The 25188-nt window shown below is 41.1% G+C and overlaps 1 protein-coding gene across 2 annotated transcripts in view; it reads right to left on the bottom strand.

Moving 5' to 3' along the window:
* TTC22 (tetratricopeptide repeat domain 22) overlaps positions 1–25188 on the bottom strand; it is a 70181-nt gene that overhangs the window by 29706 nt on the left and 15287 nt on the right. For both annotated transcript variants that reach the window (XM_053693427.1, XM_053693426.1), the window contains exons 2-4: positions 14658–14713; positions 5291–5406; positions 1322–1440 (exon numbers count right to left, since the gene is read on the bottom strand). In XM_053693427.1, the coding sequence (XP_053549402.1) occupies positions 1322–1440; positions 5291–5406; positions 14658–14713 (291 nt within the window). The remainder of the gene's footprint in view (positions 1–1321; positions 1441–5290; positions 5407–14657; positions 14714–25188) is intronic.

The following is a 25188-nucleotide window of genomic DNA, read 5'->3' as shown; positions in this document are numbered from 1 at the left end:
GAGAGAGAGCATATATTACAGTCTGGTGTAGGGACACAGTGAGAGAGAGCCCGGGTCACTGTGTGATGTTATAGGAGAGAGAGAGCCTATATTACAGTCTGGTGTAGGGGCAGAGTGAGAGAGAGCCTGGGTTACTGTGTGATGTTATAGGAGAGAGAGAGCATATATTACAGTCTGGTGTAGGGACACAGTGAGAGAGAGCCCGGGTTACCGTGTGATGTTATAGTTGAGAGAGATAAAGCATATATTACAGTCTGGTGTAGGGGCAGAGTGAGAGAGAGCACGGGTTACTGTGTGATGTTATAGGAGAGAGAGCATATATTACAGTCTGGTGTAGGAGCAGAGTGAGAGAGAGCCCAGGTTACTGTGATGTTATAGGAGAGAGAGCATATATTACAGTCTGGTGTAGGGGCAAAGTGAGAGAGAGCCCGGGTTACTGTGTGATGTTATAGGAGAGAGAGCATATATTACAGTCTGGTGTAGGGGCACAGTGAGAGAGAGCCCAGGTTACTGTGTGATGTTATAGGAGAGAGAGAGCATATATTACAGTCTGGTGTAGGGGCAGAGTGAGAGAGAGCCGGGTTACTGTGTGATGTTATAGGAGAGAGAGCATATATTACAGTCTGGTCTAGGGGCAGAGTGAGAGAGAGTCTGCATTACTGTGTGATGTTATAGGAGAGAGAGCATATATTACAGTCTGGTGTAGGGGCACAGTGAGAGAGAGCCTGGGTTACTGTGTGATGTTATAGGATAGAGAGAGCATATATTACAGTCTGGTGTAGGGACACAGTGAGAGAGAGCCCGGGTTACCGTGTGATGTTATAGTTGAGAGAGATAAAGCATATATTACAGTCTGGTGTAGGGGCAGAGTGAGAGAGAGAGAGCACGGGTCACTGTGTGATGTTATAGGAGAGAGAGAGAGCATATATTACAGTCTGGTGTAGGGGCAAAGTGAGAGAGAGCCTGGGTTACTGTGTGATGTTATAGGAGAGAGAGAGAGAGAGCATATATTACAGTCTGGTGTAGGAGCAGAGTGAGAGAGAGCCCAGGTTACTGTGTGATGTTATAGGAGAGAGAGCATATATTACAGTCTGGTGTAGGGGCAAAGTGAGAGAGAGCCTGGGTTACTGTGTGATGTTATAGGAGAGAGAGAGAGAGAGCATATATTACAGTCTGGTGTAGGGGCAAAGTGAGAGAGAGCCCGGGTTACCGTGTGATGTTATAGGAGAGAGAGAGCATATATTACAGTTTGGTGTAGGGGCAGAGTGAGAGAGAGCACGGGTTACTGTATGATGTTTTAGGAGAGTCTTGTTGACCTTACCTTTCCGAAGCAGTCAAGTGGATCTTTTCCTGAATACCCACAGTCGTGGATTCCCATTGGAGTGGTAGAAAAGGTTTGTTGTTTTTCTAGCATCATCCCAATATAGCACCACGCCAAGGCTGCAAGAGGGTCAGATATTTGGCAGTCAGTAATAAAGTCAGAGCAATCACATGACTATTGTAAAATTACCGTCTAAATGTTAACAAAGTCTAGTAGTCAGTGCAGTATTACTAGCACTTACTGATTGTTGTTTTAAGCTTTTTAGTGCAGTTAGCATTGGCGTATGCCACTGCGATTCCTTGTTACCTTTGTTCTCTATTTACACATCCGTAGAGGGTTATTGTACTGTCAAATTTTCTCCCATTTAAAGGAGCATTATAGTTGAATTACATGTTAGTTTAAGGCTAGCAACCCTGCACCTATATGTATTTAGCCCCATGCAAAGGCGTTAAACACATAGTAGAAGCACTGCTTGGGAAGTGCAGACCACTGCTGGGCCCGAGCGCAAACTGCTGCTAGCAGCACTAGTTATACAGCTGGTTGTACAGCTAGGGTTGCTGATTGGATCAGCTGCAGTTTCCGCTATGGACCAGCTTTCCTTTGCAGGTCATGAGCTGTAATTATACTATGTGTTTAACTTCTTTGCAGGGGTTAAAAATATAATGACTGTCACGGATACTGGGCTGCAGGGGCTGAACCCTTGCCCCCCCCCCCCCCCCCATGACCTCACCCCAGCTGTTCCTCTGCGGTTTTGGGCTCCTCAGAGCAACCACCATCTCTGGAGTTGTGTTGGCTTGTTTTTTGTCTTCAGAGAAGAGTTGGTTTATGACCAGGAAAACCCTCCTAGACTGGCCGGGCTCCTAGAACTTTCGGTCGGCCGCCTCACAACGGACACCCGCCTAACCCCTCTCAGGCTGGCCGGGCTCCTGGAACTCCCGGTCGGCCACAGGACAGCAGAACATCCGCTAAATTTACCCCTGGTCGCTCCAGCAGCCCTTTGCCCCAGAGCTCCGCTCTTTTGGGGATTGGTAGCCCCTAGGGAGGACAAGAGCTGGGGTAATTATCGGAGGGGAGCTCCTTTGGGAACTGGGGGTTTTGGACACCCCTAACCCCATAATTTCAATGGACTCTAACTTCGGTTTCCGGTAACGAATCATGCTGATTTTTTGGACTGTGGCATCTGGGGACTGAGAGCTTTAAAATGACTCCCTGGAAGTGCTCTGAAAGTCTTCCAATGCCGGAGCTTCCCGGACCTACTGACACCCCCCAGGGGGTGGATGACATATCCCTAGACAATAGGTTAGAGCCCGGACAGAAAAGGCAGGTCCGGCGACTCTTGGAACAAAGAAGTGACATGTTCTCTACTGTCCCTGGGTTTACCACCACAGCCATCCACTGGGTGGAGACCCTGGGACAGACCCCCCTGCGGCAGGCCGCCTATAGGGTCCCAGAGGCCGTCAGGGACAGTATGCACCGGGAGCTCCGGGGAATGTTGTACCTCGGTGTTATTGAACCGTCCAACAGTCCGTGGGCCTCCCCGGGAGTGTTAGTACCCAAGAAGGACGGAACTACCTGGTTCTGCGTTGACTACCATAGACTCAACGACAGAACCACCACTGACGCCTATCCCATGCCCTGAGTAGATGACCTGTTAGATCGAATAGCTCGGGGCCACTTCCTGACCACCCTCGACCTATGCAAGGGTTATTGGCAAATCCCCCTCGACCCTAAGTCCGTCCCCAAGTCTGCCTTCATCCCTCCCTTAGGCTTATACCAGTTTAAGGTCATGCCGTTTGGAATGAAGAACGCCCCAGCTACTTTCCAAAGAATGGTAGACAGCCTGTTGGATGGCCTCCAGGACTATGCCTGTGCATACCTGGATGACATTGCCATCTATAGCGAGACCTGGGAGGACCATCTGGTCCACCTAGGGGTCGTCTTAGATCGTTTTCGAGCCGCCGGCCTCACCTTGAAGCCAGATAAGTGTACCATTGGGCGCTCAGAAGTTCAGTATTTAGGCCACCGAGTCGGCTGCGGTAAGCAGCGACCCGAGCCGGCCAAAGTCGAGGCAGTGGCTAACTGGCCCATCCCCAGGACCAAAACCCAAGTCCTTGCCTTTCTGGGTACTGCAGGCTACTACCGGAGGTTCGTCCCTAATTACAGCACCCTCGCCAAACCCCTGACGGACCTGACCTGTAAACAAATTCCCCGACAGGTCCTGTGGTCCCCCGAGTGTGAAAAAGCGTTCCAGAGTCTTAAGTCTGCCTTAATCTCTGCCCCAGTACTGGCCGCTCCTAACCCAGCCAAACATTTTTCTGTCCACACAGATGCCTCCATGTTCGGGTTGGGGGCCATACTAAGCTAGGCGGACGAGAAAGGACAGGACCACCCCGTTGCCTACATCAGTCGCAAACTGCTACCCCGAGAAGTAGGCTACGCGGCGGTTGAGAAGGAGTGTCTGGCGCTGGTATGGACTTTGAAGAAGTTGCAGCCCTACCTATATGGGAGACCCTTCACCGTCCTTACTGACCACAACCCCCTAGTATGGCTCAACCGGGTTTCCGGGGACAACAGGAGATTGTTGAGGTGGAGCCTAGCCCTGCAGCCATTTAACTTTGACATCCAGTACCGACCGTGAAAGAGCAATGGGATTGCTGACGGACTTTCCAGGCGGACTGAAGTGGCATAAACTCTTCGGACATCCCCAGGCCGACCCGTGTGTGGATCTAGCCGGGTCTGCGGAACTGGAGGGGGGCAGTTGTCACGGATACTGGGCTGCAGGGGCTGAACTCTTGTCCCCCCCTATGACCTCACCCCAGCTGTTCTTCGGCGGTTTTGGGCTCCTCAGAGCAACCACCATCTCTGGAGACTGTTCGCTTGCTTTGTGTTGGCTTGTTTTTGTGTTCAGAGAAGAGTTGGTTTATGACCAGGAAAACCCTCCTAGGCTGGCCGGGCTCCTGGAACTCCCGGTCGGCCTCCTCACGACGGACACCCGCCTAACCCCTCTCATGCTGGCCGGGCTCCTGGAACTCCCAGTCGGCCACAGGACAGCAGAACATCCGCTAAATTTACCCCTGGTCGCTCCAGCAGCCCTTTGCCCCAGAGCTCCGCTCTTTTGGGGATTGGTAGCCCCTAGGGAGGACAAGAGCTGGGGTAATTATCGGAGGGGAGCTCCTTTGGGAACTGGGGGTTTTGGACACCCCTAACCCCATAACTTCAATGGACTGTAAATCCGGTTCCCGGTAATGAATCATGCTGATCACCCTAAAACCGCTACCCCTGTGTCTTGGGATTCTGTGTGGTTGTGGCTGCTATGGTGCTGGTCAGTCTGGAGGGGCGGGAATGTCCTTTGTGTTATCAAGATGAGCTGTGTGTATAAAAGGAGTGTATGTTTTACAATAAAATCAGTTCTTGTTTAACCTGAATGCTAGTGTGTCTAGTTATTTGGGTGGGCTCCTGCTAAAATCACTTTCCTGGGCTACATAGCAGCCTGTTCCAGGCAGAGGAAGGACCCTCTGGCAGAGCTTTCTAGTCTGGGTAGCTGGAGTCTGCCACAGGGTGGGCCCCTGAGTACTGGTGCTGTCGGGCATCAGGGGTGGCTACAGGCTGTGGTCACTTGCCAGATACATAGCTGCAGTCAGCAGGAAGGAAGCAGGACCCATTTGGCAGAGCTACCCAGTCAGGGTATCCGGGGTATCCGTCACAATGACCTTTTAATGTATTGCCAATGATCCCTTTTGTTTGCTGGAATGTATTAAATTGTTTGCAAAAGCTGATGTTGCCTGTTGGAACCACCACCTATAATAAAACATGAATACTGCTGTATTCTCTAAAGAAAAGCTATGTAAACGACAGACCACAGCTGTAATCATCCTCACAGTGGGGTGAGTGGGAGAGGTGGATACTAAAATGTTCATATTCATTTGCTCTCTCTGAGGGCCTGAGCATGTAGGTAATATAGTCACTAACCTTTGTAATGACAGCTGGAGGATTTGACAGATTCTCTAAGCAGATTTAGTGTTTTGTTAAAATTTATCAGCCGGCTCATCTCAGCATCTTCTTTTTTCATCAATAATCTGTCCAACCTGCAAGAATAAGCAAACACATTAACAAATTCCAGCAGCAGTTTCACAACTAGTGTTGTTATGTATTCCATAGGTCCAATCATATAACATGCAAGCTAACATATAACATGCAAGTTAACATATAACATGCATACTAACATATAACATGCAAGCTAACATATAACATGCAACTAACATATAACATGCAAGCTAAGATATAACATGCAAACTAACATATAACATGCAAGCTAACATATAACACATGCTAATATAACATGCATGCTAGCATATAACATACATTCTAACATATATGCTAACATATAACATGCATGATAACTTATAACATGCATTCTAACATATAACATGCAAGCTAAAATATAACATACATTCTAACATATAACATGTATGCTAACTTATAACATACATTCTAACATATAACATGCATGCTAACATATAACATGCATGCTAACATTTACCATACATTCTAACATATAACATAAATTCTAACATATAACATACATTCTAACATGTAACATGCATGCTAACATATAACATGCAAGCTAACATATAACATACATTCTTACATACATTCTAACATATAACACACATGCTAACATAACATGCAAGCTAACATATAACATACATTCTAACATATAACATGCAAGCTAACATATAACATACATTCTAACATATAACATGCATGCTAACATATAACATACATTCTAACATATAACATGCATGATAACATATAACATACATTCTAACATATAACATGCATGCTAACATATAACATACATTCTAACATATAACATGCAAGCTAACATATAACATACATTCTAACATATAACATGCATGCTAACATATAACATACATTCTTACATACATTCTAACATATAACATGCATGCTAACATATAACATATATTCTAACATATAACATACATGCTAACATAACATGCAAGCTAACATATAACATACATTCTAACATATAACATGCAAGCTAGCATATAACATACATTCTAACATATAACATGCATGCTAACATATAACATATATTCTAACATATAACATGCATGATAACATATAACATGCATGCTAACATATAACATGCATGCTAACTTATAACATGCACTATTTTTGCAAGAGGAACTAAGTTCCATCTGGACAGAGAACAGAAACGCTCCAGTAAACACTGCTGATGCTGGTGGGAGGAGCTAGAGCACAGTCTGGTTAGAGGGATAGTGAGATCGTCTAGTGATGGGCAGTAACACTTCCTACAATACACTAAATGTAAGACTGTCAGCGGTCCTGCTGTGTGATTACCCCGCAATGTGTGTAACACACGGTGCTTACATTTCTTTGTGGCTTGTTTGGGGTAATTTAGCTCCCCTCAGCAGAAATATTGCACCTTAAGTGAGTGAGACTCTCTGACAGAGGAGGATTCTTAGGCCCAAATAATTTAAAATCAGACCTAATACACTGCTTTTGGATATGCCCGAAAATAGCTCAGTTTTGGAGCAAGGTAGAATTTTGGATAAATAAAAACGTTGAGAACAAAACCAAACTAGAATCTAGAGATATCTTCTTCTTTTTTCCAACAGATACTAAGAAAACAAATACTAATTTTATTAACACAGTAATTGCATTGGGTCGTATTTTGATATTAAAAGGATGGAAAAGTAAGAAGGCGCCTTCAATTCCATGTCTTATAAATCATATTCACTCACAGATAGTTTTTGAACAATTGAATATATCTCCCCTTAACAAGAAAAAAACGAAAGGTTTTTTCTCAAAATGGCTGAAAGTTATCCTAGCCCTTCCACCTAATATACAGTTTTCTCTTATTTATAATTTTCGTAGACAGAATATTTCGAATCTCTAGTGTTATCTAACATCTTTACAGCAGACTGGTATTAAATCCAATCGGGTGTAGGGGAGTGGAGTAGACACAGGAGGGATATATATATTTATTTTTGTCTATCCTCCCCCCCCCCTTTTTTTCCCCCCCCCTCCCCAGTTTAGTCGTGTTGTAGATACATTATCCACCATGCCACTTGTTAATGCCCCATTCCTTTGGCTAAAGGAAGGGGAACCCACTAAAGGGGATAATACCCTACTAAGGACTATAGTCCTTTTTTCTTCTTTTTTGTTCTCCTTTTTTTGCTTTTCCCCGCTTTTGTATTTGAGACAGAATTCACTCTGAAAAATATTAGGACAAAGGACAGCAGACAAGATTTTCTTTTTTTTTTTTTGTAGAGGCTGGGGTTTTAAATATGGCTCTTTTTTCTTTTTATTTCTTGGTTAACATATATTCAGTCCTCTTTTTTTCTTATTAAAAATTACAGGATTTCTAGCATAGATATTTCTCTGTATAGATGTTGTTGTCAAATGCGATTGCTAAATTGAGAAATGTATAAATACTATAGGATTTTTAGCATAGATATTTCTCTGTATAGGTGTCCCCGTTCAAACTCTATTACCAAAATGAGAAATGCTCTAATATCTCTGTTAAATATGATTCTTATTTGGATGTATCTCTTTTTTCTTTATTATCTGTATGCTGCTCGATCCTCTTTGTCTTAATAAAAAAAAAAATATGATTTAAAAAGATATAACATGCATGCTAAGATATAACATGCATGCTAACATATAACATACATTCTAACATATAACATGCAAACTAACATATAACATGCATGCTAAGATATAACATACATTCTAACATATAACATGCAAGCTAAGATATAACATACATTTTAACATATAACATGCAAGCTAAGATATAACATACATTCTAACATATAACATGCAAGCTAAGATATAACATACATTCTAACATATAACATGCAAGCTAAGATATAACATACATTCTAACATATAACATGCAAGCTAAGATATAACATACATTTTAACATATAACATGCAAGCTAAGATATAACATACATTCTAACATATAACATGCAAGCTAAGATATAACATACATTCTAACATATAACATGCAAGCTAACATATAAGATACATTCTAACATATAACCTGCAAGCTAACATATAACATGCAATCTAAGATATAACATACATTCTAACATATAACATGCAAGCTAACATATAACATGCAATCTAAGATATAACATACATTCTAACATATAACATGCAAGCTAACATATAACATACATTCTAACATATAACATGCAAGCTAACATATAACATACATTCTAACATATAACCTGCAAGCTAACATATAACATGCAATCTAAGATATAACATACATTCTAACATATAACATGCAAGCTAACATATAACATACATTCTAACATATAACATACAAGCTAACATATAACATACATTCTAACATATAACATGCATGCTAACATATAACATACATTCTAACATATAACATGCATGATAACATATAACATACATTCTAACATATAACATGCAAGCTAACATATAACATACATTCTAACATATAACATGCAAGCTAACATATAACATACATTCTAACATATAACCTGCAAGCTAACATATAACATGCAATCTAAGATATAACATACATTCTAACATATAACATGCAAGCTAACATATAACATACATTCTAACATATAACATACAAGCTAACATATAACATACATTCTAACATATAACATGCATGCTAACATATAACATACATTCTAACATATAACATGCATGATAACATATAACATACATTCTAACATATAACATGCATGCTAACATATAACATACATTCTAACATATAACATGCAAGCTAACATATAACATACATTCTAACATATAACATGCATGCTAACATATAACATACATTCTTACATACATTCTAACATATAACATGCATGCTAACATATAACATACATTCTAACATATAACATACATGCTAACATAACATGCAAGCTAACATATAACATACATTCTAACATATAACATGCATGCTAACATATAACATATATTCTAACATATAACATGCATGATAACATATAACATGCATGCTAACATATAACATGCATGCTAACTTATAACATGCACTATTTTTGCAAGAGGAACTAAGTTCCATCTGGACAGAGAACAGAAACGCTCCAGTAAACACTGCTGATGCTGGTGGGAGGAGCTAGAGCACAGTCTGGTTAGAGGGATAGTGAGATCCTCTAGTGATGGGCAGTAACACTTCCTACAATACACTAAATGTAAGACTGTCAGCGGTCCTGCTGTGTGATTACCCCGCAATGTGTGTAACACACGGTGCTTACATTTCTTTGTGGCTTGTTTGGGGTAATTTAGCTCCCCTCAGCAGAAATATTGCACCTTAAGTGAGTGAGACTCTCTGACAGAGGAGGATTCTCAGGCCCAAATTCAACCCTTCATTGGATTTAATTTGTTTTCATTAACTAAAGTATATAGATTATATACATATAAATACAGTGCATGTGTTTGTGTGTTTAAAACAATATTAATTGTGAGGGGAGGTGGAAGACTTGGTGAGTTCCCACACTTTTTCTTGAAGGACTTAACCCCTGCAAGCTAACATATAACATGCATGCGAACATATAACATACATTCTAACATATAACATGCAAGCTAACATATAACATACATTCTAACATATAACCTGCAAGCTAACATATAACATGCAATCTAAGATATAACATACATTCTAACATATAACATGCAAGCTAACATATAACATGCAATCTAAGATATAACATACATTCTAACATATAACATGCAAGCTAACATATAACATACATTCTAACATATAACATGCAAGCTAACATATAACATACATTCTAACATATAACCTGCAAGCTAACATATAACATGCAATCTAAGATATAACATACATTCTAACATATAACATGCAAGCTAAGATATAACATACATTCTAACATATAACATGCAAGCTAAGATATAACATACATTCTAACGTATAACATGCAAACTAAGATATAACATACATTCTAACATATAACCTGCAAGCTAACATATAACATGCAATCTAAGATATAACATACATTCTAACATATAACATGCAAGCTAAGATATAACATACATTCTAACATATAACATGCAAGCTAAGATATAACATACATTCTAACGTATAACATGCAAACTAAGATATAACATACATTCTAACATATAACATGCAAGCTAACATATAACATGCATGCTAACATATAACATACATTCTAACATATAACATGCAAGCTAAGATATAACATACATTCTAACATATAACATGCAAGCTAACATATAACATGCATGCTAACATATAACATACATTCTAACATATAACATGCATGCTAAGATATAACATACATTTTAACATATAACATGCAAGCTAAGATATAACATACATTCTAACATATAACATGCAAGCTAAGATATAACATACATTCTAACATATAACATGCAAGCTAACATATAACATACATTCTAACATATAACATGCAAGCTAACATATAACATGCATGCTAACATATAACATACATTCTAACATATAACATGCAAGCTAAGATATAACATACATTCTAACATATAACATGCAAGCTAACATATAACATGCATGCTAACATATAACATACATTCTAACATATAACATGCAAGCTAACATATAACATACATTCTAACATATAACATGAAAGCTAAGATATAACATACATTATAACATGCATGCTAAGATATAATATACATTATAACATACATTCTAACATATAACATGCATGCTAACATATAGCATACATTCTAACATATAACATGCATGCTAACATATAACATACATTCTAACATATAACATGCAAGCTAAGATATAACATACATTCTAACATATAACATACATGCTAAGATATAACATGCATGCTAAGATATAACATACATTCTAACATATAACATGCAAACTAACATATAACATGCATGCTAAGATATAACATACATTCTAACATATAATATGCAAACTAACATATAACATGCAAACTAACATATAACATGCAAACTAACATATAATATGCATGCTAAGATATAACATGCATGCTAAGATATAACATACATTCTAACATATAACATGCAAACTAACATATAACATGCATGCTAACATATAACATACATTCTAACATATAACATGCAAACTAACATATAATATGCATGCTAAGATATAACATGCATGCTAAGATATAACATACATTCTAACATATAACATGCAAACTAACATATAACATGCATGCTAAGATATAACATGCAAGCTAAGATATAACATGCATGCTAAGATATAACATGCATGCTAAGATATAACATGCATGCTAACATATAACATACATTCTAACATATAACATGCAAACTAACATATAACATGCATGCTAAGATATAACATGCATGCTAACATATAACATACATTCTAACATATAACATGCATGCTAACATATAACATGCATGCTAACATATAACATACATTCTAACATATAACATGCAAGCTAAGATATAACATGCATGCTAACATATAACATACATTCTAACATATAACATGCAAACTAACATATAACATCCAGGCATCAGTTTGCTAATATGTATCTTATTATTAACATTTTTTTGTTGAGCACCAAGAGATTCTGCAGCTCTATAAACATAGGTATAGTTTGCGATGATAGCATGTATCTATAGCACATAGGTTTTACCTCACATGGCTTATATGCTGGGCTTATAACACGGTGCAAGGACATGATAAAAGAGGCAAGGAACTAACGTAAGAAAAGGTTAGTGTGCATTGTATACATCACTGAACTGTAGAGTCTTTAAGGAGCGCTTGAAATTTTGAAAGCTAGAGGAGAGTCTTGTAGAGCGAGGCAGAGATAGGGTACACTCTGGAGAAGTCCTTAAAGTGATAGTAAACTTTAGCTAATCAAATGCCATATATGTAATCGTTTCTATTAAAAAATATATATGTACTTTTTTTTTTTTTTTTATCCGTGAAAAGGGTTAAATCAGTGCCTACAGTGATTCTTCTATTTCAATATTATGCCGGCCCACTGGGATGAACTCTTTTTTTTTTTTTATAAATATTCCAAAGACAATCCAATCAGTGTGTGTGCCATATGACACTTGAAGGCCAGCCCTTAGGAAGAGAGTGGATGGGACTGCTCTCTATGTCACAGCCCAGCCAAAAGAGGAAGTGAAGGGGGGCGGAGGAACAGAAGGTACCAAGTAGGATTATAAATCTTTTATTAATAAATATATAGACACTTTAAAAAAAAAATTATGCGGTTTTGCTTGTGCACAAATATATTTTTCATTGCAACATTCATAAAGTCTGAAATTCATCATCACTTTAAAGGAACATTCAACACTGCCCACAACATTAATCTATGTTTCAAAACTAAATAAAAAGATCAAGCTCCAAGGTGCCCCCTTTCTCTTACTTACTGCCTTCACTGTTGAATCGTCATTGTTATCTTCCAAATTGGTGTCCTAACATGTCTTCCTAACTCCCCCCACCGTGACGTCTTCGCCTTCTTTCTCAAACTAGCAGCCAATGAGAGCCCATTCCCGGACTGAAATGCAAGCGCGTTCACGGCCGTTAGCGCATGCGCAATATACTAGGAACACTAAAAGCGGAACCAAAATAATCCAAGTTGTTTCCGTTCCGCTTATATTACGTAATGGAGTACTGTAAGTAAGATAATCGGAATGGAAACAACTTGGGTTATTATGGTTCCGCTTTTAATGTTCCTATTGTATCGCGCATGCGCTAACGCCCGTGAACGCGCTGGGATTGAAGTAGGAGAAATGGGATATAACTGCCGGCTAGTTTGAAGAAGACGAGCTATACGTCACAGTGGGGGGAGTTAAGCAGCCATATTAGGAGACAAATTTTGAAGTTATCGATGAGGATTGAACAGTGAAGGCAGTAAGTAAGAGAAAGGGGGAACATTGAAGCTTGCTCTTTATACTTAGTTTAGAAACATAGATTACTGTTGTGGGCAGTGTTGAATGTCCCTTTAAGGTGTTACTGTGTCTAGAGCGGCATACAGATTGCTTGCTTGAGCAACATTGTAACTTGATCACACACTGTGCAACAAGTCTCTTACAATGGAGTTGTGTTTTAAATGTTTTTTTCTGGCACGCCAATATAATTCATTTTCACACTATTGAAGCTGTCATCTTATTGAATTTATTATTAAAAGTTAAATCTTATCCATAGTTTACTATTTAAGTGCTAAAAGAGCACTTTAAGCTTTATTATAATGTAGACGTATAGGTGCTGTATTGCCTAGACTTTTAGACCTCACCTATTATGTGAGATCTACTCTCTCTTTTTTACATGTATAGAAAATCATATTGTCATTCTACATGAGAGACTTTACAGCATAAGTGACCATCTTTCATGCCAATATCCCTTGGGACAGAGATCAATGCTAGTATAGTATTCATTTCAGTTATTTCTTCCTTTTTATTTCAAACTGCTTTGTGTAATTTTGCTTGTTTTGTTGTAAACATACGCTGTGACTCTTTATGTTCATAATAAATATTCCTTTATTAAGTTTTTTTATTTTGTCTAATATTTAAACTACTTTACCGAAGAGACTATTAATGATAGTATTGTGTTATTGTGTTTTTGGGATTTAATTTCTATTAGTCTGGGTTTTCCTTAGGATTTCCTATTTTATAATCTTAAATGGTGATGGCAGAAATAGTTTAGTGTAGGTGCCACTAAGTTTTGGGCATTTTTCTAGGTGTAGTACAGACTAGAGAGTGTTTTGTTAACTGTTACACCCACTGAACTAAGGAACAGACTTGCCAGATGTATTTACTAAAGATACACATATTTGAAAAGTAAATTTTATGTTACTTAAAGAAATAGTCTAGTCAAAATAAACTTTCATGATTGATATAGAGCATACAATTTTAAGCAACTTTCTAATTTACTCCTATTATCAATTTTTCTTCGTTCTCTTGGTATCTTTATTTGAATGTAAGCTAAGGATCCGGCCCATTTTTGGTTCAGCACCTGGGTAGCATTTGCTGATTGGTGGCTAAATTAAGCCACCAATCAGAAAGCACTACCCAGGTGCTGAACCAAAAATTGGCCAGCTCCTATGCTTACATTCTTGCTTTTTCAAATAAAGATAACGAAAAAAAATTGCTAATAGGAGTAAATTAGAAAGTTGCTTAAAATTGTATGCTCTATATGAATCATGTAAGTTTAATTTTGACTAGACTATTCCTTTAAGACGGTGTGCTCCAGGTCTATGAAATAATGACATGACTAACCACACACCTCATACATAGAGACGCCATAGTGAAAAACCAACTCCTCTTCTCTTCCACTGGAATCTGAAATGATAGAAACAGGCCAGATACATCAAGTGATTCTTCTCTGAAAACCTGCATGCTGCTAAGCTAAAATACACATTTCTCATTAAACGTGCATACATGATAATGATAACAGTTTTCACAATTTGTAGGATTTACTGGTATGCTGGTGTCATAATGGAATTGTCACCTACATGAGATATTCTGGCGCTAGTATACTGTTAGACGAGTGATCAGTAAACTTACAGGGTTTCACACTGGTATACTGTTAGACGGGTGATCAGTAAACTTACAGGGTTTCGCACTGGTATACTGTTAGACGGTTGATCAGTAAACTTACAGGGTTTTGCACTGATATACTGTTAGACGGGTGATCAGTAAACTTACAGGGTTTCACACTGGTATACTGTTAGACGGGTGATCAGTAAACTTACAGGGTTTCACACTGGTATACTGTTAGACGGGTGATCAGTAAACTTACAGGGTTTCACACTGATATACTGTTAGACGGGTGATCAGTAAACTTACAGGGTTTTGCACTGATATACTGTTAGACGGGTGATCAGTAAACTTATAGGGTTTCACAATGATATACTGTTAGACCGGTGATCAGTAAACTTACAGGGTTTCACACCGGTATACTGTTAGACGGGTGATCAGTAAACTTACAGGGTTTCACACTGGTATACTGTTAGACGGGTGATCAGTAAACTTACAGGGTTTCACACTGATATACTGTTAGACGGGTGATCAGTAAACTTACAGGGTTTCATACTGGTATACTGTTAGACGGGTGATCAGTAAACTTATAGGGTTTCACACTGATATACTGTTAGACGGGTGATCAGTAAACTTACAGGGTTTTGCACTGATATACTGTTAGACGGGTGATCAGTAAACTTACAGGGTTTTGCACTGATATACTGTTAGACGGGTGATCAGTAAACTTATAGGGTTTTGCACTGATATACTGTTAGACGGGTGATCAGTAAACTTATAGGGTTTCACACTGATATACTGTTAGACGGGTGATCAGTAAACTTATAGGGTTTCACACTGATATACTGTTAGACGGGTGATCAGTAAACTTACAGGGTTTCACACTGGTATACTGTTAGATGGGCTATCAGTAAACGTTCAGGGTCTGGCAATGGTAAAGTATTACAATGTCATCTCACATGAGCAGAGAGCTTTAGATCATCTGACGTGAGCAGAGAGCTTTAGATCATCTCACCTGAGCAGAGAGCTTTAGATCCTCTCACATGAGCAGAGAGCTTTAGATCATCTCACGTGAGCAGAGAGCTTTAGATCATCTTACGTGAGCAGAGAGCTTTAGATCATCTCACGTGAGCAGAGAGCTTTAGATCATCTCACATGAGCAGAGAGCTTTAGATCATCTCACGTGAGCAGAGAGCTTTAGATCATCTCACGTGAGCAGAGAGCTTTAGATCATCTCACGTGAGCAGAGAGCTTTAGATCATCTCACGTGAGCAGAGAGCTTTAGATTCTCTTTCATGAGCAGAGAGCTTTAGATCATCTCACCTGAGCAGAGAGCTTTAGATCATCTCACCTGAGCAGAGAGCTTTAGATCCTCTCACGTGAGCAGAGAGCTTTAGATCCTCTCACCTGAGCAGAGAGCTTTAGATCCTTTCACGTGAGCAGAGAGCTTTAGGTCATCTCACCTGAGCAGAAAGCTTTAGATCATCTCACGTGAGCAGAGAGCTTTAGATCATCTCACGTGAGCAGAGAGCTTTAGATTCTATTTCATGAGCAGAGAGCTTTAGATCATCTCACCTGAGCAGAGAGCTTTAGAACATCTCACCTGAGCAGAGAGCTTTAGATCATCTCACCTGAGCAGAGAGCTTTAAATCATCTCACGTGAGCAGAGAGCTTTAGATCCTTTCACGTGAGCAAAGAGCTTTAGATCCTTTCACGTGAGAAAAGAGCTTTAGATCCTTTCACGTGAGCAAAGAGCTTTAGATCCTTTCACGTGAGCAGAGAGCTTTAGATCCTTTCACGTGAGCAGAGAGCTTTAGATTCTCTTTCATGAGCAAAGAGCTTTAGATCTTTAGACCTGAGCAGAGAGCTTTAGATCATCTCACCTGAGCAGAGAGCTTTAAATCATCTCACCTGAGCAGATAGCTTTAGATCATCTCACCTGAGCAGAGAGGTTTAGATAATCTCACCTGAGCAGAGAGCTTTAGATCATCTCATGTGAGCAGAGAGGTTTAGATTCTCTTTCATGAGCAGAGAGCTTTAGATCTTTTTACGTGAGCAGAGAGCTTTAGATCCTCTCACGTGAGCAGAGAGCTTTAGATCCTCTTTACGTGAGCAGAGAGCTTTAGATCCTCTTTACGTGAGCAGAGAGCTTTAGATCATCTCACCTGAGCAGAGAGCTTTAGATCATCTCACCTGAGCAGAGAGCTTTAAATCATCTCACCTGAGCAGAGAGCTTTAGATCATCTCACCTGAGCAGAGAGGTTTAGATCATCTCACCTGAGCAGAGAGCTTTAGATCCTCTCACATGACCAGAGAACTTTAGATCATCTCACCTGAGCGGAGAGCTTTAGATTATCTCACCAGAGCAGAGAGCTTTAGATCATCTCACGTGAACAGAAAGCTTTAGATCATCTCACCTGAGCAGAGAGCTTTAGATCATCTCACATGAGCAGAGAGCTTTAGATCATCTCACGTGAGCAGAGAGCTTTAGATCATCTCACGTGAGCAGAGAGCTTTAGATCATCTCACGTGAGCAGAGAGCTTTAGATCATCTCACGTGAGCAGAGAGCTTTAGATCATCTCACGTGAGCAGAGAGGTTTAGATTCTCTTTCATGAGAAGAGAGCTTTACATCTTTTTACGTGAGCAGAGAGCTTTAGATCCTTTCACGTGAGCAGAGAGCTTTAGATCCTCTCACGTGAGCAGAGAGCTTTAGATCATCTCACCTGAGCAGAGAGCTTTAGATCATCTCACCTGAGCAGAGAGCTTTAGATCCTCTCACCTGCGCAGAGAGCTTTAGATCCTCTCACCTGAGCAGAGAGCTTTAGATCCTCTCACCTGAGCAGAGAGCTTTAGATCATCTCACCTGAGCAGAGAGCTTTAGATCCTCTCACGTGAGCAGAGAGCTTTAGATCATCTCACCTGAGCAGAGAGCTTTAGATCATCTCACCTGAGCAGAGAGCTTTAAATCATCTCACCTGAGCAGAGAGCTTTAGATCATCTCACCTGAGCAGAGGTTTAGATCATCTCACCTGAGCAGAGAGCTTTAGATCGTCTCACATGAGCAGAGAGCTTTAGATCGTCTCACGTGAGCAGAGAGCTTTAGATCCTCTCACGTGAGCAGAGAGCTTTAGATCCTCTCACGTGAGCAGAGAGCTTTAGATCATCTCACCTGAGCAGATAGCTTTAGATCATCTCACCTGAGCAGAGAGCTTTAGATCATCTCACGTGAGCAGAGAGGTTTAGATTCTCTTTCATGAGCAGAGAGCTTTAGATCTTTTCACGTGAGCAGAGAGCTTAAGATCCTCTCACGTGAGCAGAGAGCTTTAGATTATCTCACCTGAGAAGAAAACTTTAGATCATCTCACCTGAGCAGAAAGCTTTAGATCATCTTACCTGAGCAGAAAGCTTTAGATTATCTCACCTGAGCAGAGAGCTTTAGATCATCTCACGTGAGCAGAGAGGTTTAGATTCTCTTTCATGAGCAGAGAGCTTTAGATCTTTTCACGTGAGCAGAGAGCTTAAGATCCTCTCACGTGAGCAGAGAGCTTTAGATTATCTCACCTGAGAAGAAAGCTTTAGATCATCTCACCTGAGCAAAAAGCTTTAGATCATTTTACCTGAGCAGAAAGCTTTAGATTATCTCACCTGAGCAGAAAGCTTTAGATTATCTCACCTGAGCAGAGAGCTTTAGATCATCTCACCTGAGCAGAAAGCTTTAGATCATCTCACCTGAGCAGAGAGCTTTAGATCCTCTCACGTGAGCAGAGAGCTTTAGATCATCTCACCTGAGCAGAAAGCTTTAGATCATCTCACCTGAGCAGAAAGCTTTAGATCATCTCACCTGAGCAGAGAGCTTTAGATCATCTCACCTGAGCAGAGAGCTTTAGATCATCTCACGTGAGCAGAGAGCTTTAGAGCCTCTCACGTGAGCAGAGAGCTTTAGATCATCTCACCTGAGCAGAGAGCTTTAGATCTTCTCACCTGAGCAGAGAGCTTTAGATCATCTCACGTGAACAGAGAGCTTTAGATCATCTCACCTGAGCAGAAAGCTTTAGATTATCTCACCTGAGCAGAGAGCTTTAGATCATCTCACGTGAGCAGAGAGGTTTAGATTCTCTTTCATGAGCAGAGAGCTTTAGATCTTTTCACGTGAGCAGAGAGCTTAAGATCCTCTCACGTGAGCAGAGAGCTTTAGATTATATCACCTGAGAAGAAAGCTTTAGATCATCTCACCTGAGCAGAAAGCTTTAGATCATTTTACCTGAACAGAAAGCTTTAGATTATCTCACCTGAGCAGAAAGCTTTAGATTATCTCACCTGAGCAGAGAGCTTTAGATCATCTCACCTGAGCAGAAAGCTTTAGATCATCTCACCTGAGCAGAGAGCTTTAGATCCTCTCACGTGAGCAGAGAGCTTTAGATCATCTCACCTGAGCAGAAAGCTTTAGATCATCTCACCTGAGCAGAAAGCTTTAGATCATCTCACCTGAGCAGAGAGCTTTAGATCATCTCACCTGAGCAGAGAGCTTTAGATCATCTCACGTGAGCAGAGAGCTTTAGAGCCTCTCACGTGAGCAGAGAGCTTTAGATCATCTCACCTGAGCAGAGAGCTTTAGATCTTCTCACCTGAGCAGAGAGCTTTAGATCATCTCACGTGAACAGAGAGCTTTAGATCATCTCACCTGAGCAGAGAGCTTTAAGGAAGCCAACAGCTCAGCAAAGACTTAATTTGGAACAGAAGATGAAAGTACACTTTTAATTTTGTATTTTTTAATAATATTTTAACTTTTTATTTTGTTAGTCTTTACTGTTTACATTAAATGTGTTTTTTCCCTGTGTACTTTAAATAATAACTTTACTGTGTAATATTGTTTGCTTTTGCTGCATAATATTAACACAGATGTAATTGCTACTGGTGATAAAGGTACATGAAACCCAAAATTGTTCTTTTATGATTCAGATAGAGCCGCAATTTTAAACAACTTTCTAACATCAGTTATCAATTTTTCGTTCTCATATCTTTTGTTGAGAGACATAAGCTCAGGAGCATCCAGGTGTCTGGAGCACTAAATGGCAGCAGTTTTGCAAGAATGTTATTCATTTGCAAGAACACTAGATGCAAGCTTGCAGCCGAAACGCGTTACTCTGCTTTTTTATTACCCTGAGAGGGATCCGTAGTTTGACCACGATCTAATACGATCCACTACACGCCGCATAATCAGTGAAATCACAACCTTGAATGGAGGACAGAGGGTACAAGGAAGAGATCAAGAGGGCAGAATAATCCCTTGGAACGAACCAACTGATATCAACTTACGGTGATTAATTTGGACCTGCTTATACATCTTGAAGCTATCGGACTTGATGGGACTTTTAACATTCTAATTTTCATATCCTTGTTGATGTGAGATTTTAATGTTTGCAATATGCGCATATGTTAATGCAATTGGTTGTAATTGAATGTTTTTTTATGTTTAACGCATCACCCAATTGAAGTATTGAATAAATTCAGTAATATTATCTTGTTTGATACTACACCTACTCTAGAAATTGATACTAGGGTTTTTCGTTTATATTATTTATATATTTGTTTGTATAGTTGAATAAGGGGCCACCGCTTTTATCACCATCAGATTGTTTATTATCACCCTTATACTTCCCGCAGTGAGTTCACAGTAATATTAACCTGACTCTGACTCCAAGAACACTAGAGGGCAGTTCTATTTCCTGCCATGTAGTGCTCTAGATGCCTACCTAGGTATCTTCAACACAGACTATCATGGGAACAAAGCAAATTTATTAATAAATTGGAAATTGTTTTTAAAATGGTATGTCCTTTCTGAATCACAACAGAAAATTTGTGGTTTCATATCCCTTTAATTTGCACTTTCATTACCATGTTTAAATCATTTTACGGAGGGCAAAGCTATAATGTAGGTGTCTCGTTTGCATATGGAAATGTTGGCTTTGCCTCTTTAAAGAATCACATGAAGGACCCTGTAACACTAATGGATGTTTTGAAGCATTAGAGAATCCGGGCCTTAGTGATCTAGTAAATAAATGATCAGATTCTATTTGACTGCCGGAACCTCTCCCTGTACAGCTTAGTAACCCTCTGCTTACATTTCTCATAACTCTGCTGCAATATTTACCTACAATATCCTAAATAAACACAGCAGGTCTTAAGCTCAGGTTTTAAGAACAATGACATTTTTATAGTATATAGTTTGTAGTTTTTGTACTGAACATGTTAGTGCCGTACCCTGCACATTACACGCGTGTAATACTCACTGTATACAGACACTACTGGGATCACATGTTATAGTCACCAAACACACATGCACTGTTGGGGTCTGTCACATGTAATAGTTACGTACAGTACACACAGGCACTGCTGGCGTCTGTCACATGTGATAGTCATGCACAGCACACATAGGCAATGCTGGTGTCATGCACACTACATGGAGGCACTGCTGGCGGCTGTCACATGTGATAGTCATGTACAGTACACATGGGCACAGCTGGCGGCTGTCACATGTGATAGTCATGTATAGTACACACGGGTACTACTGGCGTCTGTTGCATGTGATAGTCATGCACAGCACACAGGCACTGCTGGCATCTGTCACATGTGATAGTCATGTACAGTACACATGGGCACTGCTGGTGTCTGTTGCATGTGATAGTCATGTACAGTACACATGGGCACTGCTGGCGTCTGTTGCATGTGATAGTCATGCACAGCACACAGGCACTGTTGGCATCTGTCACATGTGATAGTCATGTACAGTACATATGGGCACTGCTGGTGTCTGTTGCATGTGATAGTCATGTACAGTACACATGGGCACTGCTGGTGTCTGTTGCATGTGATAGTCATGTACAGTACACATGGGCACTGCTGGCGTCTGTTGCATGTAATAGCCATGTACAGTACATATGGGCACTGCTGGTGTCTGTCATGTACAGTACACACGGGCACTGCTGGCAGCTGCCACATGTAATAGTCATGTACAGTACACATGGGCACTGCTGGCGTCTGTCGCATATGATAGTCATGTACAGTACACACGGGGCACGTCTGGCGTCTGTCACATGTGATATTCATGTACAGTACACACAGGCACTGCTGGCGGCTGTCGCATGTGATAGTCATGTACAGTACACACGGGCACTGCTGGCAGCTGTCACATGTGATAGTCATGTACAGTACACATGGCCACTGCTGGCGTCTGTCGCATATGATAGTCATGTACAGTACACACGGGGCACGTCTGGCGTCTGTCACATGTGATATTCATGTACAGTACACACAGGCACTGCTGGCAGCTGTCGCATGTGATAGTCATGTACAGTACACACGGGCACTGCTGGCGTCTGTCGCATGTAATAGTCATGTACAGTACACACGGGCACTGCTGGCATCTGTCGCATGTGATAGTCATGTACAGTGCACACAGGGCACTGCTAGCATCTGTTGCATGTGATAGTCATGCACAGCACAAATAGGCACTGCTGGTGTCATGCACACTACATGGAGGCACTGCTGAGATACTTGGGGTGATAACAGTGATGTTAAACTTGGGGCAGATAGGGAAGGTGCTGCAGAGGGAAAGGTTTAAGGAATTGAGCCACATAACTATGTTTGGGTGACAGATGGGATCAGCTGACAACAAAAGATTTTTGCTAATAGGTATTGTCAAGTTTGTCCTGTTTTTGGCAAAGTTATTTTTGTTTTAAAATTCTGAAACAGGAAAATACTGCAGTTATCAGCCCAACAGCAACTATTGAACTTGCTGAGTTTATTATGCTTTTACAGAATGCCACTTAAAGGGACACTGAACCCAAATTTTTTCTTTTGTGATTCAGATAGAGCATGGAATTTTAAGCAACTTTCTAATTTACTCCTATTATCAAATTTTCTTTATTCTCTTGGTATCTTTATTTGAAATGCAAGAATGTAAGTTTAGATGCCGGCCCATTTTTGGTGAACAACCTGGGTTGTCCTTGCTGATTGGTGGATAAATTTATCCACCAATAAAAACATGCTATCCAGAGTTCTGAACCAAAAAAAAGCTTAGATGCCTTCTATTTCAAATAAAGATAGCAAGAGAATGAAGAAAAATTGATAATAGGAGTAAATTAGAAAGTTGCTTAAAATTGCATGCTCTATCTGAATCACAAAAGAAAAAAATTGGGTTCAGTGTCCCTTTAAGTCATACTGTCATTTGTTTGTCACTGGGACAACATAAAATATCCAGTAATGAGACAAAGTGTCTGATAACAACACAAGTGTTAAAGCTGCTGCACAAACAAGTGAGCAGGAAACAGAATCTCTGAAAAGGTTTGTCATATTCTTAGCGTATAACCATCTGCTGGGTTACCTGTGACATAAAGCAAACTCACTGAATAATTCATTATCATTAAGCAACATACGCTGTCTGCATTTAACACTACACAAGCATTTCTTGTGAAATGTTTGTGCAATGCCGTCCCCTGCACTTTTGCAGCCAATCAGCTGCTAGCAGGGGGTGTCAATCATCCCAATTGTATCAGATCGGGATGATTGCAGTCTTCCACCTAAAAGGTGTCGGACAAGTTAAGGAGCAGCGGGTGTAGAAAGCAGCATCCACTGCTTGTTAAATCTACCCCAATGAGTAAGGTCAGGTGGGAGATTTCTCTTTGCGCAAGACTACACAAGCCTAAATGCATCTTCTTTCTGGTATCTGCTCAGGCTTTGTTGAGAGATTATATTGAGACAAACATTCAGCAGATCCCGGAAGCGAGCTTGTCTGTCTGGGTTGAACATATAAATTCCGGACAGGCCTGTCAGAGCACCAGTGCGCATGTCCGCTTGTGCGCTGTCATTGAGTAGTTTCGGGGAGCGTGACACAGCGTGAGAAGAACCAGATCGGCTCATAGGTTAGTAGGCCCACTGACACCAATGATGTAACATAATTACGGCGGCCACTGACACCAATGAATTTCTTTTATTATAATTAACCCACTGACACCAATGCATCCTATATAATAAAAGGCCAAGTGTGTTTGTCCGAAGCTGTCATGCGCAGTAGAGACAGCACGAGGACAAACACACCTGGCCTTTGAGTCCCTAGCTGATCTGCGGCATAAGTGGGCGTAGCCGGGCGTGAGCGTGACCGGCGTGAAGGGGGCGTGTCCGGCGTCAATGGCCATGAAGGGGGTGTTGCCGGGAGTGGTCGAGCGATAGAGAGGGGAGAGAGATAGAGAGGGGGGAGAGATGGAGAGAGATAAAGAGGGGAGAGGGGGAGGGGGGGGAGAGAGAGAGGGGGGGAGGGGGGAGAGAGGGGGGGAGAGAGAGTGGGGGGAGGGGGGAGAGAGAGAGAGGGGGGAGGGGGAGAGAGAGAAGGGGGAGGGAGGGGGGGGAGAGAGAGGAGAGAGAAGGGGGAAGAGAGAGCAAAAGAGAGGGGAGAGAGAGCAAAAGAGAGGGGGAGAGAGGGGGAGAGAGAGCAAAAGAGAGGGGGGAGAGAGAGGGAGAGAGAAGAGGGGGGAGAGAGAGGGAGAGAGAAGAGGGGGGAGAGAGAGGGAGAGAGAAGAGGGGGGAGAGAGAGGGAGAGAGAAGAGGGGGGGAGAGAGAGGGAGAGAGAAGAGGGGGGAGAGAGAGGGAGAGAGAAGAGGGGGGAGAGAGGGGGAGAGAGAGGGAGAGAGAAGAGGGGGGAGAGAGAGGGAGAGAGAAGGGGGGGAGAGAGCAAAAGAGAGGGGGGGAGAGAGAGCAAAAGAGAGGGGGAGAGAGAAGGGGGAGAGAGAGCAAAAGAGAGGGGGAGCGCAAAAGAGAGGGGGAGAGAGCGCAAAAGAGAGGGGGGAGAGAGCGCAAAAGAGAGGGGAGAAGAGAGAGCGCAAAAGAGAGGGGAGGAGAGAGAGCGCAAAAGAGAGGGGGGAGAGAGAGCGCTAAAGAGAGGGGGAGAGAGAGAGCAAAAGAGAGGGGGATAGAGAGCGCAAAAGAGAGGGGAGAGAGGGGGGAGAGAGCGCAAAAGAGAGGGGTGGAGAGAGAGCGCAAAAGAGAGGGGGAGAGAGAGCGCAAAAGAGAGGGGGAGAGAGAGCGCAAAAGAGAGGGGAGAGAGAGCGCAAAAGAGAGGGGAGAGAGAGAGGGGGAGAGAGCACAAAAGAGATGGGTTTGAGAGAGTGCAAAAGAGATGGGGGAGAGAGAGAGCGCAAAAGAGAGGGGGGGAAGAGCGCAAAAGAGAGGGGGAGAGAGAGAGCGCAAAAGAGAGGGGGAGAGAGAGAGCGCAAAAGAGAG

This window comes from Bombina bombina, chromosome 10, assembly GCF_027579735.1.
Source record: "Bombina bombina isolate aBomBom1 chromosome 10, aBomBom1.pri, whole genome shotgun sequence".
Classification (NCBI taxonomy): Eukaryota; Metazoa; Chordata; class Amphibia; order Anura; family Bombinatoridae; genus Bombina; species Bombina bombina.
This window is presented reverse-complemented; position numbering and strand designations above follow the sequence as displayed.